This window comes from Littorina saxatilis, linkage group LG1, assembly GCF_037325665.1.
Source record: "Littorina saxatilis isolate snail1 linkage group LG1, US_GU_Lsax_2.0, whole genome shotgun sequence".
NCBI lineage: Eukaryota > Metazoa > Mollusca > Gastropoda > Littorinimorpha > Littorinidae > Littorina > Littorina saxatilis.
Genome location: NC_090245.1, coordinates 99267058 through 99282057, shown reverse-complemented (window position 1 = coordinate 99282057; position 15000 = coordinate 99267058). Strand labels below are relative to the sequence as shown.

General features: G+C 40.6%; 1 protein-coding gene across 1 annotated transcript in view; it reads right to left on the bottom strand.

The window, feature by feature from the left end:
* Nucleotides 1–15000, bottom strand: part of LOC138947270 (uncharacterized) — a 26168-nt gene that overhangs the window by 9084 nt on the left and 2084 nt on the right. The window contains exons 3-4 of the mRNA XM_070318716.1: nt 14563–14775; nt 296–524 (exon numbers count right to left, since the gene is read on the bottom strand). Coding sequence (XP_070174817.1) covers nt 296–524; nt 14563–14775 — 442 coding nt within the window. The remainder of the gene's footprint in view (nt 1–295; nt 525–14562; nt 14776–15000) is intronic.

The window sequence follows — 15000 nt, the reverse complement described above, 5'->3', positions numbered from 1 at the left end:
TAGGCGAGCATTCACCTTTCACGGCCTTTATTCCAAGTCAAACGGGTATTTGGTGGACATTTTTATCTATGCCTATACAATTTTGCCAGGAAAGACCCTTTTGTCAATCGTGGGATCTTTAACGTGCACACCCCAATGTAGTGTACATATTAGAACATTTAGGTAGCACCTCTTCTGATCCGTCAACCCATGGGCATGTCTTAAACTCACGTAGTGACATTTGTACAATTACACATTAAACAATAACTCAGTGTGTCTGTGTGTGTGTGGGAGGGGGGGAATGCTGGGATCCTACTCGGTCTATTGGCAGTGACACAGGAGAAGGCGACCGGTCTTGTGGAGGTTGTACAGGCTGTGGCCGAGGCTTCCTGTCCGGAGCTTTGATGAACTCCTCCCACGTCCACGGTCGGCCTGCCAACAGCTGCCACTCGTCCTTCTCCGGTCGGCACATGTAGATGAAGTCTTCCGGGTCCGGCAGGAAGAAGTCTTCGTTGATGGACCCTGTCACTGACACCTGGCTGCTCCTGCCCCAAGATCAAATATACCGGAATGGGAAACATCAGCATACATTTCATTTGTTATTTGAAAAAACAAGTCGCGTAAGGCGAAATTACTACATTTAGTCAAGCTGTGGAACTCACAGAATGAAACTGAACGTAGTCCGCCGCTAGCGCAAAAGGCAGTGAAAGTGACGAGCCTGTTTGGCGCGGTAGCGGTTGCGCTGTGCTTCATAGCACGCTTTACTGTACCTCTCTTCGTTTTAACTTTTTGAGCGTGTTTTTAATCCAAACATATCATATCTATATGTTTTTGGAATCAGGAACCGACAAGGAATAAGATGAAAGTGTTTTTAAATTGATTTCAAAAATTTAATTTTGAACATAATTTTTATATTTTTAATTTTCAGAGCTTGTTTTTAATCCAAATATAACATATTTATATGTTTTTGGAATCAGGAAATGATGAAGAATAAGATGAACGTAAATTTGGATCGTTTTATAAAAAAAAATTTTTTTTTACAATTTTCAGATTTTTAATGACCAAAGTCATAAATTAATTTTTAAACCACCAAGCTGAAATGCAATACCGAAGTCCGGCCTTCGTCGAAGATTGCTTGGCCAAAATTTCAATTAATTTGATTGAAAAATGAGGGTGTGACAGTGCCGCCTCAACTTTTACAAAAAGCCGGATATGACGTCATCAAAGACATTTATCGAAAAAAAGAAAAAACATCCGGGGATATCATTCCCAGGAACTCTCATGTAAAATTTTATAAAGATCGGTCCAGTAGTTTAGTCTGAATCGCTCTACACACACACACGCACAGACACAGACACAGACACAGACACACACAGACACACACACACACACACACACACACACACACACACACACACACACACATACACCACGACCCTCGTCTTGATTCCCCCTCTTGATTCCCCCTTGACTAAATGTAAAATTTGACTAAATGTAAAAACAGGAAAGGTAAGTTGTTGGAACGTTTGTTATTGACAAAACAGTACGTTACCACATACACACACACACACACACACACACTCACACACACACACACACACACACACGCGCGCGCACGCGCGCACACACACACACACACGCACACGCACGCACGCACGCACACACACGCACACACACACACACACACTTCATTTTTACATTTAGTCAAGTTTTGACTAAATGTTTTAACGTAGAGGGGGAATCGAGACGAGGGTCGTGGTGTATGTGTGTGTGTGTGTGTGTGTGTGTGTGTGTGTGTGTGTGTGTGTGTGTGTGTGTGTGTGTGTGTGTGTGTGTGTGTGTGTATGTGTAGAGCGATTCAGAGATAACTACTGGACCGATCTTCATGAAACTCGACATGAGAGATCCTGAGTATGGTATGTCCAAACGTTTTTTTTCATTTTTTTGATAAATGTCTTTGATTACGTCATATCCGGCTTTTCGTGAAAGTTGAGGCGGCACTGTCACGCTCACATTTTTCAACCAAATTGGTTGAAATTTTGGTCATATAATCTTCGACGAAGCCCGGACTTTGGTATTGCATTTCAGTTTGGAGGCTTAACATTTAATTAATGAGTTTGCTCATTAAAGGTGTCATTAAAATCGATTTTTTGCAAACAGATTTAAAATTGATTGCATCGTATTTTTCATCACATTCTGAATCTAAAAATATATACATATGTCATGTTTACTCTTAAAATGTGATCACAATTAACAAAAATAGATTAATTAGTCCGTCGCGATATAACCTTCGTGGTTGAAAACGACGTTAAACATCAAATAAAGAAAGAAAGAAAGAAAGAAAGAAAGAAAGATTAATTAGCCTTACGATTAAAATTTAAGAAATCGATTCAAAAATGATTTCATCTTATTCTTTATCATTTCCTGATTCCAAAAACATATAGATATGATAGGTTGTATTTAAAACAAGCTCAGAAAGTTAACAAGAATACAGAAAAGCGCGCTTTCCTGCTTAGCACAATACGCTACCGCGCTAATCTGGCGTGTCAATATCACTACGTTTTGCACGTGGAAGGTGAGCGATTTCCTTCACTCGGGGATTGACGAAGCTGTACTCACGGTGTGTCAACTGATTCCGTTCATCCACCGGATGTTTCCGTTCATCCGCAGGATGTGTCCGTTCATACAGCCCCATTTTCGTCACTTGCTTCGGAAAAAACTTTGTGGTAAGTCGTGTGGGCAGCGCTTGTGTGATATTGAAAGAATAAGGTAGCGAAATGGTTGGGCTATGTGTACGATAAGTACCAAGGTGCTAGTGAATCCTAATAATAACACACGCGGGCCGAACGTGGCAAAATTGTCTGATTTTTTAACATGTTCTTGTTTTTCTCGCTCTGTTATCGAATCTGACCCTTGATTTGCACATGATCACCAAAACCATTGCCTGTTACGACATTTCGCTTGAACAGAAGTTTATAGAAACCCATGGCTTTTGTACAATCAGTTGTCTTTTGAAAACATACAGATTCCGTTCATACCCCATGTTTCCGTTCGTACAAAAGTGCATGTTTCCCTTCGTACGAAAAGCGTTTCCGTTCATACATGTCACGTTTCAATATATCACTTAAGGTGATTATGAACCGGTTAATTACTACTAATTAACTAACCACACCACGATCCACTCTCGCAGTCATACAATTAATAGAGTCAACAAAAGTATAAGTTTCAGACGCCTGTTTATGTATAAACTCGCCACCTCCCTCGAGCCTTCACTCAAAATATGTTCCTTTTACGTTCTCAACACGTAAAAAACCCGTGATCACTGACAAAATGCCAGTAGTATATAGAAAATTATAGTAACACGCTGATCCCGTGTAAATACAGTCAAATGAGAATGTTCTGTTCAAAAAGCTCTAGTTCATGCAGGGGTCACACACCCCACGTTGTCACTACTCCAATGAAATCACAGATAAGAAAAGACAACGGTGGTCAACGGGGTGCGTAAGACACGGTGCACTTAGCTTTCTTTCTGTATGCTGGTTAGCCGGTATGCTGGTTAGCCGGGTTGCTGGTTAGCCGGTTCGCTGGTTAGCCGGTCCGCTGGTTAGCCGGTCTGCTGGTTAGCCGGTTATACGTTAGCGTAGCTTCCTCAGGTCCCAGCTCCAACGTCTGCAGCTAGCAGTGTCCCGCCAAAGGCAGCCGTGCAGCAGTTACAGGAACACGAAACGAAACGAAGGCTGCAAACAGAAAGCATCGGTGCACTAAACATGTCTGCTACCCCTCACCCACCACCTTAAAACGTGTCATCTTTAAATACCTCATCGAGCACGTGGGCCTGCACAAAACGGACTTTTTACAACAACAAAACAGTCATTTTCCGTCCTTCTCTCCCTATCTGCAAAAACCATATACAGATTAGTATTTTAGCGTCACAGAGAGTAAATTATGCGCTAACCTGGAAAGAACAACAGAGAGTATTTCATTCCACAAACACAGACTCATCAACAGCGTTAAATAATGATTTATTACCTCAAAAGCCTATGATTGTACTCTCATGGAAGCAAAATCCGCTTCCTCCCTGGAACAGCCTCTGTTCGTCAACAGTGACCGAAAACCTCCAGAACCCCTTGTCGAATCCTTATGCGAAAGCCATCGCCGACGAAGGAATGTTGACGACTTGTCCTCAGCAAAACAGGTGCAGTGAGAAAGTAATAACTGGTGGAAGCTCCCCTAGAGTGCCGAATATAATATTCGGTGAAAATCCATCATACTCTAGAAACTGTGTATTAGATCCTTCCCCTTCTGCCGCTGGGTGTCAAGTGCGCCGCCCTTGTGTCTCTGTCAGACAACCTAACCAATAACACGTGACTGACCTTGTCACAAAACCAGTCCAGCTATACACAATTCTGCCTCCCAAGCAGAAAAAAGACACGAGAAACTCAATCCGTGAAAATCCCGTGCGCGCTGTCAGCGAAAAACCGTCAGCCCTATGACAGCAGAAACCCCCACCGCGAAACTCGTGCGCTACAAAACATCCGTGCTCGTTGAGCACTGTCAGCAAACTCTGCTGTAGCCCAATATCACGTACAGGCGCTTTCTATCATAATCGACCAAGAACAGGCACTCCATTGAGTGACACTTTCTTGGTCTCTGTCACCCGATCGTGACAATACACATTCGTTAGATCAGAGTGAAACAGGCCCCCACTACAAGTTCTGTGTATTCCAATCGTTTTCAAATAGCACAAAGTACGAGTGCGTGTGATATTGGACCTATGTGAACCATAAGACGAATTGAATTTGCAAAAAACAGTTTTGTGTCCGTTCGTACTGATTTTGACGGGAAAATGTGTCCGTTCGTACCACTTTCATCAAATTGTTTCCCTTCGTACCCTTTTCAGTAATGTGTTCAGTGACGGAGCTTTCTGTGTGTTTTGATAAGAACGAAGATTGATTTGTGCAGTTGTGCTTGCTTTGCAGCACTGCAACTAAGACTGAACTAAGTAACATGTACATTTGTATGTTACTCCTATCATGCCATTTGCTTCACCTGTGATAATCATGAGCAGAATTTAGACAAATCAAGAAAAAACATTATCCAGGCTCTATTAGTCCTTTTTACATTTAGTCAAGTTTTGACTTAATGTTTGAACATAAATGGGGAATCGAAACGAGGATCGTGGTTTATGTGTGTGTATGTGTGTGTGTGTGTGTGTGTATGTGTGTGTATGTGTGTGTGTGTGTGTGTGTGTGTGTGTGTGTGTGTGTGCGTGCGTGCGTGTAGAGCGAAACTACTGGACCGATCTTTATGAAATTTTACATGAGAGTTCCTGGGATTGATATCCCCGGACGTGTTTTTCTTTTTTTCGATAAATATTTTTGATGACGTCATATCCGGCTTTTTGTAAAAGTTGAGGCGGCACTGTCACACCCTCATTTTTCAATCAAATTGATTGAAATTTTGGCCAAGCAATCTTCGACGAAGGCCGGACTTCGGTATTACATTTCAGATTGGTGGCTTAAAGATTCATTAATGACTTTGGTCATTAAAAATCTGAAAATTGTAAAAAAAAAAAAATTATAAAACGATCTAAATTTACGTTCATCTTATTCCTCATCATTTTCTCATTCTAAAAACATATAAACATGTTATATTTGGATTAAAAACAAGCTCTGAAAATTAAAAATATAAAAATTATGTTCAAAATTAAATTTTTGAAATCAATTTAAAAACACTTTCATCTTATTCCTTGTCGGTTCCTGATTCCAAAAACATATAGATTGATCCTAAGATTGATTCTAATCATCCTTCAAAAGTGTATAAAATGAGAAGTAGGAAAAAGATGTTAGATATGATGGAACAGTTGAATCTTGTAGATATTTATAGAAATCTGCACACCGGTTTAAGAAAATATACCTGGCGAAGATTTAATGGTGTACAAAGAAGTAGACTGGATTATTTTTTAACATCGGAACAATTGGGATTAATTGTTAATGGTGTTGATATTATGCCCAGTTATAATTCGGATCATTCACCTGTATCTTTATGTTTTAATACTGACATTGTAAAAAGACACCGACCACTATGGAAGTTTAATAACTCACTATTAAAAGATATAACATTTGTTGGATTAGTTAAGCAAGTAATATTAGATTTGAAAATACAATATGCTGTACCTGTTTATGACAGAAATAATATACATTTGATTGAGGATGAAGATTTGGTGTTGATGATTAATGATCAATTATTTTTTGAAATGATTTTGCTGGAGATAAGAGGTAAATGTATCTCCTACGCCTCACATAAAAAGAGAGAAAGTGATAGGAAAGAAAGAGAAATCCTTGCTGAGATTGTATGTTTGGAGAATCAGGTGAATGAAAGTAATGTACAGTTGTTAGAACAGAAGAAGCGAGATTTGTGTGAAGTGCGGCAGAAGCGAGTTGATGGTATTATTGTGAGATCACGTGCCAGGTGGATTTGTGATGGTGAGAAGAATACCAATTATTTTTGTAACCTGGAAAAAAGGAATTATGTGCAGAAAGCAATGTGTTTTGTACAGACTGAGAACGGGGTTATACATGATAGTGACCTTATATGTAATGAGGTCAAGTGTTTTTATGAAGAATTGTATTCCACAAGAGACACAAATTTGGTAAATGAATCGATTGATGAAAACTTAGAACACCCAGCACTTTCCAATGAAGAAAGAGATTGTTTGGAAGGGAAAATTACCATGCAAGAAATGATGGCAGTTATAAAACGGTTAAATAACGACAAAAGTCCTGGTTCAGATGGGTATTCAGCTGAGTTTTTTAAGTTCTTTTTTAAAGATCTCTGTTCCTTTCTCTTGAGATCCCTGAATTGTAGCTTTGAAAAGGGAGAGATGTCTATCACCCAGAGACAGGGAGTTATTACCTGTATACCAAAAGATGGAAAGGATAAAAGTTTTTTGAAAAATTGGCGACCCATTACACTGTTGAATGTAGTTTATAAGATTGCTTCATCCTGTATTGCTGAACGGTTAAAGTCTGTGTTACCAAACTTGATCCATGAAGATCAGACAGGCTTTATTAAAGGAAGGTACATTGGCCAAAACATAAGGTTATTATATGATACTCTATTTTATGTGAATAAGCATAACATACGTGGCCTCTTGATGTGCATTGACTTTGAAAAAGCTTTCGACAGCGTTTCTTGGTCCTTCATTGATAAATGTTTGTGCAAATTCAACTTCGGTGATGACATTAAAAGATGGATTTTCACTTTTTATAATAATATTAGATCATGTGTTTCTGTGAATGGTAAATATTCCAGTTGGTTTGATGTACAAAGAGGTACCAGACAAGGAGATCCATTGTCACCTTATTTATATCTAATATGTGCCGAATTTCTGTCCATTATGATCCGCCAGAGTACAGAGATAAAAGGTATAAAGGTGGCAGATGATGAAATATTAATATCCCAGTTTGCAGATGACACCGCCCTGTTTCTGGATGGTTCAAAACAATCATTTTGTGCATGTATGAACGTTTTGAAGCAATTTGCCTCTATATCCGGTCTGAAAATGAACTATGAGAAAACTACGGCAGTCTGGATAGGCTCACATACAAATTGTAATATTAAATTTATGCCGGAACTTATGCTCAGTTGGAACCCTGTAACATTTAAAGTTCTTGGCATTGTTTTTTCAGTCAACTTAGATGACATTATACCCCTTAATTATGAACATAAATTGGTAGAAATTGAGAATTTGTTCAGGTCCTGGTCCAGAAGAAATTTAACACCCTTTGGAAAAATAACAGTTATTAAGAGTTTGGCGCTGTCTAAGTTAACTCATCTGTTTATGAGTTTACCAGACCCTGATGATAAGTTTTTGTTTGATTTGAATAGGTTATTTTTTTCATTTCTATGGAATGGTAAGAAAGATAGAATAAAGAGAACAACAGCATATCAGTCGTTTGAAGAGGGAGGGGGGCTTAAAATGGTGGATTTGAAATGCTTTTTGTCAGCTCTGAAGATATCATGGTTACAGCGAGTCCTTTGTAGTGAAGGAAAAGTAACTAAACTTCTGAAAGCTCTGTGTCCACTTGTACATAACATTCACAAAAGAGGAGGTGAGTTTGGAAACATATTGATGCAAATAGTTCAGAATCCTTTCTGGAGAGATGTTTTCAAACATTATAAACATTTTGCATGCAAATGTGTCCCCATCTCCTTGAGTGATTTTGCTTCAGAGCGTCTGTATTATAATGTACATATTTGCATAGATAAAAAGGTTATTTTTAACAGGAATTGGATGGAAAACGGCATTTTTACAGTCGGTCACTTGATGAGAGCCGATGGGTTTTTGTCATATAACGATTTTAAATTGAAACATCCAAATTTACAACTGAATTTTGTCTTTTTCGAGGGCGTTATGCGCTCAGTTAAGAATTTTCACAAAAGACTAAAGTTAGATGCAGTTTTAAACAATGTTTTTCATATTGGTGATGATGTTGTATGGAAACAAATAGCTAAAGGTGGAGTAAAACATATATATACCCATCTTGTGAAAAATGATGGCAATCTACAGTGCATGGAAAAATGGGCTAATTTATTGAATTTTGATGTAAATGTTGGAAAGGTATTTCTGACAATAAGGCGAACTACACAAGACACATACCTAAGGTGGTTCCAATATAGAATACTACATAGAATTTTTCCCACTCAACGCCTGTTATTTTTGATGAAAATTTCTGACACATCACTATGTAGCTTTTGTACACAGGAAGAGGAAACCTTAGAACATTTGTTTTGGGAGTGCACAAGAGTTAAGCTTTTCTGGTCTGATTTCACAGAATGGTTTTGTCAAAATTTCACACATTGCAGTAATTTGAATTTGTCAAAAGAGCTAGTCATTTTAGGGTATTTAGACAACTTTCATACGGATGCTGTTTTTGATTTGTTTATTCTCCTTGCCAAACAAAGTATATTTGGAGCCAAATTAAATAAGACAGTCCCAACACTAAATGTTTTTGTGAAAATTGCTAAACAAAGGTTTTTGATCGAAAAGTATAATGCTAGTGTAAATAATTATTTTGGTAAATTTGAAAAAGAGTGGTGTTTATATAGACACTGTTTTCATTGCTGCTATAGGATAATTGTATTGATTGATTTCGTATGAACATTTTTGAATGTGATACCCCCTGACCCATTTACTCATAGCAGGTTATACAATACTTGTATGCCGATAATTAAACCCCATGTATACTTGGAGGCTAAATTGTGACCACCGCCCCCACCTACCCCCCTCCCCTCCCCCAACCTCAGTTACAACCCCCCCTCCCCTCCCACAACCTCAGTTCCCCCCCCCTTCCATATCCCCTGTCTTTTCAACATCCCACCCCACTGTCTATGTCTGCGTCTTGTCTAGGTATGTACGTGTGTATGCGCTTTGTGGACAAACTCGGTGTATGATGTATGCTATGCTGTGTTTATGTGTATATAAAGGAAATAAAATGTAAAAAAAAAATAAAAAAATAAAAAAAAATAAAAAACATATAGATATGATATGTTTGGATTAAAAACACGCTCAGAAAGTTAAAACGAAGATGGTACAGAAAAGCGTGCTATCCTTCTCAGCGCTACTACTACCCCGCTCTTCTTGTCAATTTCACTGCCTTTGTCATGAGCGGTGGACTGACGATGCTACGAGTATACGGTCTTGCTGAAAAATTGCATTGCCTTCAGTTTCATTCTGACAGCTTGACTAAATGTTGTATTTTCGCCTTACGCGACTTGTTTTATAAATGTCTTTGATGACGTCATATCCGACTTTTTGTAAAAGTTGAGGCCGCACTGTCACACCCTCATTTTTTTATCAAATTGATTTTAAAACTTTAGCCAGGCAACCCCCGTACTATGGGATTGCATTTCAGCTTTAAAGCTTAAAAAATGATAAAAAAAAGTTTGGTCATTAAAAATCTGAAAATGCTAAAAGACTGAATGTCTAGGTTTAGCTTGCAGAAAGCCTATTTTGAACAGGTTTCACATAAGTTTAGATCTTTGAAATGACATTGTGTAAGGAAACTGGAAGAAGACACACTTATCAAAATGTTTGCTCTTCAGTAAGATTTTAAACAGGGATGGTATTGCACCAGAAAAGCCACAGTCGCGTGTTGTTGCACTCATGAACAACATGCATTATGGGTTATACATAAGTCGAATTAGGGGTATTAAAATGCTAATTGCACAAGCTTTCTACCAAAAATCACAAACGTCATGAAAAGCGTACGAAGGGAAACAATTTGATGAAAGTGGTACGAACAGACACATTTTCTCGTCAAAATCAGTACGAACGGACACAAAACTTGCAAATTCAATTCATCTTATGGTTCACATAGGTCTAATATCACACGCATTCGTACTTTGTGCTATTTGAAGACGATTGGAATACACAGAACTTGTAGTGGGGGCCTGTTTCACTCTGATCTAACGAATGTGTATGAACAGAAACGCTTTTCGTACGAAGGGAAACATGCACTTTTGTACGAACGGAAACATGGGGTATGAACGGAATCTGTATGTTTTCAAAAGACAAGTGATTGTACAAAAGCCATGGGTTTCTATAAACTTCTGTTCAAGCGAAATGTCGTGACAGGCAATGGTTTTGGTGATCATGTGCAAATCAGGGGTCAGATTCGATAACAGAGCGAGAAAAACAAGAAAATGTTAAAAAATCAGGCAATTTTGCCACGTTCGGCCCGCGTGTGTTATTATTAGGATTCACTAGCACCTTGGTACTTATCGTACACATAGCCCAACCATTTCGCTACCTTATTCTTTCAATATCACACAAGCGCGCTGCCCACCCGACTTACTACAATGTTTTTCCCGAAGCAAGTGACAAAAATGGGGCTGTATGAACGGACATATCCTGCGGATGAACGGAAACATCCGGTGGATGAACGGAATCAGTTGACACACCGGGGTACTGTCTTGGTGAAAAACTTCAGTGCCTTCAGTTTCATTCCGTGAGTTCGACAGCTTGACTAAATGTAGTAATTTCGCCTTACGCGACTTGTTTATTATACTGTTCAAAAAAAGAAACGCATAGCTTGTAATATTTGGTTAATTTAGTTATATGGCTACAAGGATATCCACCAAACTGCAGAAAATGTTTATCTGGTCGTCGACCTTTCGTCCATTGCCACAAGTTAGCTCTGCACGTGACGCATGCGTTATCAGTGGCTACAATGTCAAAATTGCTCATTTGGCATGACCACTCGTCATGCTTCAGTGTAATCTCGTGAAATTCGGGGAATATTGAGCTCTCACCATGTCTTCCAAAACCCATAAAAGCGGATTGTTCGCCACAAAGAAATCAGACGACAATTCAGCGACGAAAGATGGCCCGATTGAGCAGAGAAGACCGCCAAATTGCATTGGGTCGTTTACAAGCAGGCCAAAGTCAAAGTGCAATCGCCAGGCACTTCCACGTGTCCCAGAGCACCATCAGTAGACTGTGGGTCAGGTTTCAAGCCACTGGCTCCGTTGCTGACTTGCCACGAGCGGGAAGACCAAGGGCGACAACTGCTGCTCACGACCGCTTCATACGGCTCCACCACCTCCGGAATCGTTTCCTGTCGGCCTCATCTTCTGTCCAGGCTCTCCCCGGGCCACACCGATTATCGGACCAGACCGTGCGGAACCGCCTGCATGAAGCTGGTTTGAGAGCTCGCAGACCTCACAGAGGAGCTGTCCTCACCCGCCGCCATCGCCAGAACCGAGTGCAGTGGGGCAACCAGCACCTTCGCTGGACCGTCCGGAATCACTGGAGACACGTGTGGTTCAGCGACGAGTCCTACTTCCTGCTCCAGCGACATGATGGTCGGAGGAGGGTCTACCGGAGAGTAAACGAACGTTACGCGCCCAACTGTGTGGATGAGGCACCCGTTCATGGTGGTGGAGGCGTCATGGTGTGGGGGGCGATCAATACCGCTGGAAGGAGCACCCTGGTGCACGTCCAAGGGCGCATAACTGCCCAGCGATACGTGGAGGAAATTCTGCGCCCACACGCCCTTCCTCTTCTGGCTGACCAGGATGCCATATTCCAGCAGGACAACGCTCGCCCGCACACAGCACGACTCACCACCCAGTTCCTCACCGACCACCATGTCCAGGTGCTTCCCTGGCCATCCATGTCGCCAGACATGAACCCGATAGAACACCTCTGGGATGAATTGGACAGACGTGTGCGCAGGCGAGAAGAAGCGCCGGCAAATCACCGCGATCTATTGCAGGCACTTCAGGAGGAGTGGGACACCATCCCACAGCAAGATATCCGGCATCTGATCCAGTCCATGCCCAGAAGGTGCCGGGCAGTTGTTGCTGCTCAAGGCAGTCACACCCCCTACTGACTTGACAGCCTCGGCACCCAATCGTATTGATTGACTGATTGATTTGAAGATGCAAATGAACTGTGTGTGCATTCAACTGTGTCCATACCAAATTTCAAACAAATAATCTAAATATTGGATTTTCTGTTAATTTTTTCGAAAAATAAAACAAATTTGGCAAGTAGCAACTATGCGTTTCTTTTTTTGAACAGTATAGTTGGAATAGGCGATATTCGGAAATACCTCAGCCCGTTAGCAAGTGCCGTTTTAGTTGAAGCCCTTTGTCCCCATGACGTGATTCTGTGTAAATAGTCAAATTGCGGAAATAACTCTGGGGTTTTACGGTTTGTGGAAGAGTTGATATCCTTAAGTTGTCACCATGGAAACACCATCGATAGCAAGCCTGCAATGCCACGTATATCTTGCCACAGTGTTTCTATGGAAAAGAAATAAGAGGAAATAAGGAAAATCAACTCGTCCAGAACCCATACAAACCCGAGTTATTTTCCAAATTCGACTATTTACGGAGAAGCCGGTGTAACACGAAATTTTTACTCCACGAAAAATTTACTCCGGAGTAAATATTTCGTACGAAATTCTTACTCCGAGTACCCTTTTCGTACGAGAAAAGAACTCCCCAATGCACGAAAAAATTACTCCCTCCACGAAATTTTTACTCCCCATTTTTTTTTACTTCCAGTAAAAATCTCGTGCGCAAAAATGGGATGCGGGCGAAGGGATAATGCCAATAAGTGATCTCGTGCACACGAATGTCGCGCTACCCTCAATCCACCCCTTCAACCACCATGATTAACAGGGGGCAAGGGAGTACAAATTTCGTACACCTGGCATGGGAAGTTAAATTGCTCGTGTTGGGGTGAAGTAATTTATTCGTTATTTATTCGTCAGGGGAGTAACATTTTTGTACGAAATGTTTACTCGGAACTCACCTGTCTTGGGGAGTAATTTTCTCGTGCAATGGGGGAGTGCTTTTTTCGTAAAGGGAGTAACTTTTTCGTACGAAATGTTTACTCCGGAGTAAAAATCTCGTGGGAGTAATTTTCTCGTGTTACACCGGTTATTAGGACAAAGGGCTTCAACTAACACAGCAATTGCAATTGTGCTGTCTTATTTGTGTCTAGCGTCTTACACTTGGTTTCATGTTTTGCTATGTTTACATCTCTTGGTCTTCTGATCAGTTGAGGCATGCATGGCTTAGTGGAAATAGTTTACAATTCAGCCAAAATAAACATAGTTCCCCTTATTGGGGAAATGGTTACTAATTCTACTCTGGTAAGGATCTTCTTTTATATGATTTCAGTGACGGGCGCTGTGGCGGGGTGGTAAGACGTCGGCCTCTTAATCGGAAGGTCGAGTTATTTTCGCTTGGTGATTTACGTGTTTTGTTGTGGTCTATACTCTGTTGGTTTTGTCTGTTTGGTTTTTACATTTAGTCAAGTTTTGACTAAATGTTTTAACATAGAGGGGGGATCGAGACGAGGGTCGTGGTGTATGTGTGTGTGTGTGTGTGTCTGTGTGTCTGTGTGTCTGTGTGTCTGTGTGTCTGTGCGTGTGTGTGTGTAGAGTGATTCAGACCAAACTACTAGACCGATCTTTATCAAATTTTACATGAGAGTTCCTGGGTATGATATCCCCAGAAATGTTTTTCTGGTGGGTTAAGTGTGGAGATTTTTCCGATCTCCCAGGTCAACTTATGTGCAGACCTGCAGGTGGCTTATCCCCCTTCGTGTATACACGCAAGCACAAGACCAAGTGCGTACGAAAAAGATCCTGTAATCCATGTCAGAGTTCGGTGGGTTATGGAAACACGAAAATATCCAGCATTCTTCCTCCGAAAGCGGCGTATGGCTGCCTAAATGGCGGGGTAAAAACAGTCATACACGTAAAAATCCACTCGTGCAAAAACACGAGTGTGCGTGGGAGTTTCAGCCCACGAACGCAGAAGAAGAATATGATTTCAGTTTTGATCAGATGTTCTGCTTATTTCAACTAAGTCTTTTGCCTTCTCAAGTTTGTTCGAACCCTGTCGCTAACAATTAACCTGCGTGAAAAACCTCAGAAATCAATTTTGTAATGAAAAGGGACTTCTCAAAGTTTTTCCAGTAGTTGAATAAAATCAACATTCCTTTCTCTTTGTTTTGTTCCTTTCATGTTCTTTCTCCATTCAAGGACTAATTGTTGTTACCTTTCATGGATTGCTTTTCCAGTTGTCTCAATCTTGAGGCACCGAGGTCGCTCCACCTTTATGGCTCGTAGTGCCAGCATCGGCTCCACGACCCCCCACTGCTTCTCAACGTACACGGCTAGCCAGGAGTTGTTGACTGTCGGTGATTTGGGTTGGATACCTCCACATCCTTTGTTGTATCCAGAAAGGACAACACACGGTACACCCACTTTTCTGAAAAAGACAACGACACACACAAAATTAAGTTCGATGTGCCCTTACTAAAAGATACTTTTTTTATCTCTTGCAAAATATCATCTGAACAGATTCATCCGGGTTAAAAAGAAAGAAGAAGAGATTAATAATATTGATAAAACAACGTATGAGGTTGAGCTCCCAAACGATCTCATATTGGACAGCCTGTTATGACATTTCAAACCAGTTCTGTAGAGCTACCAG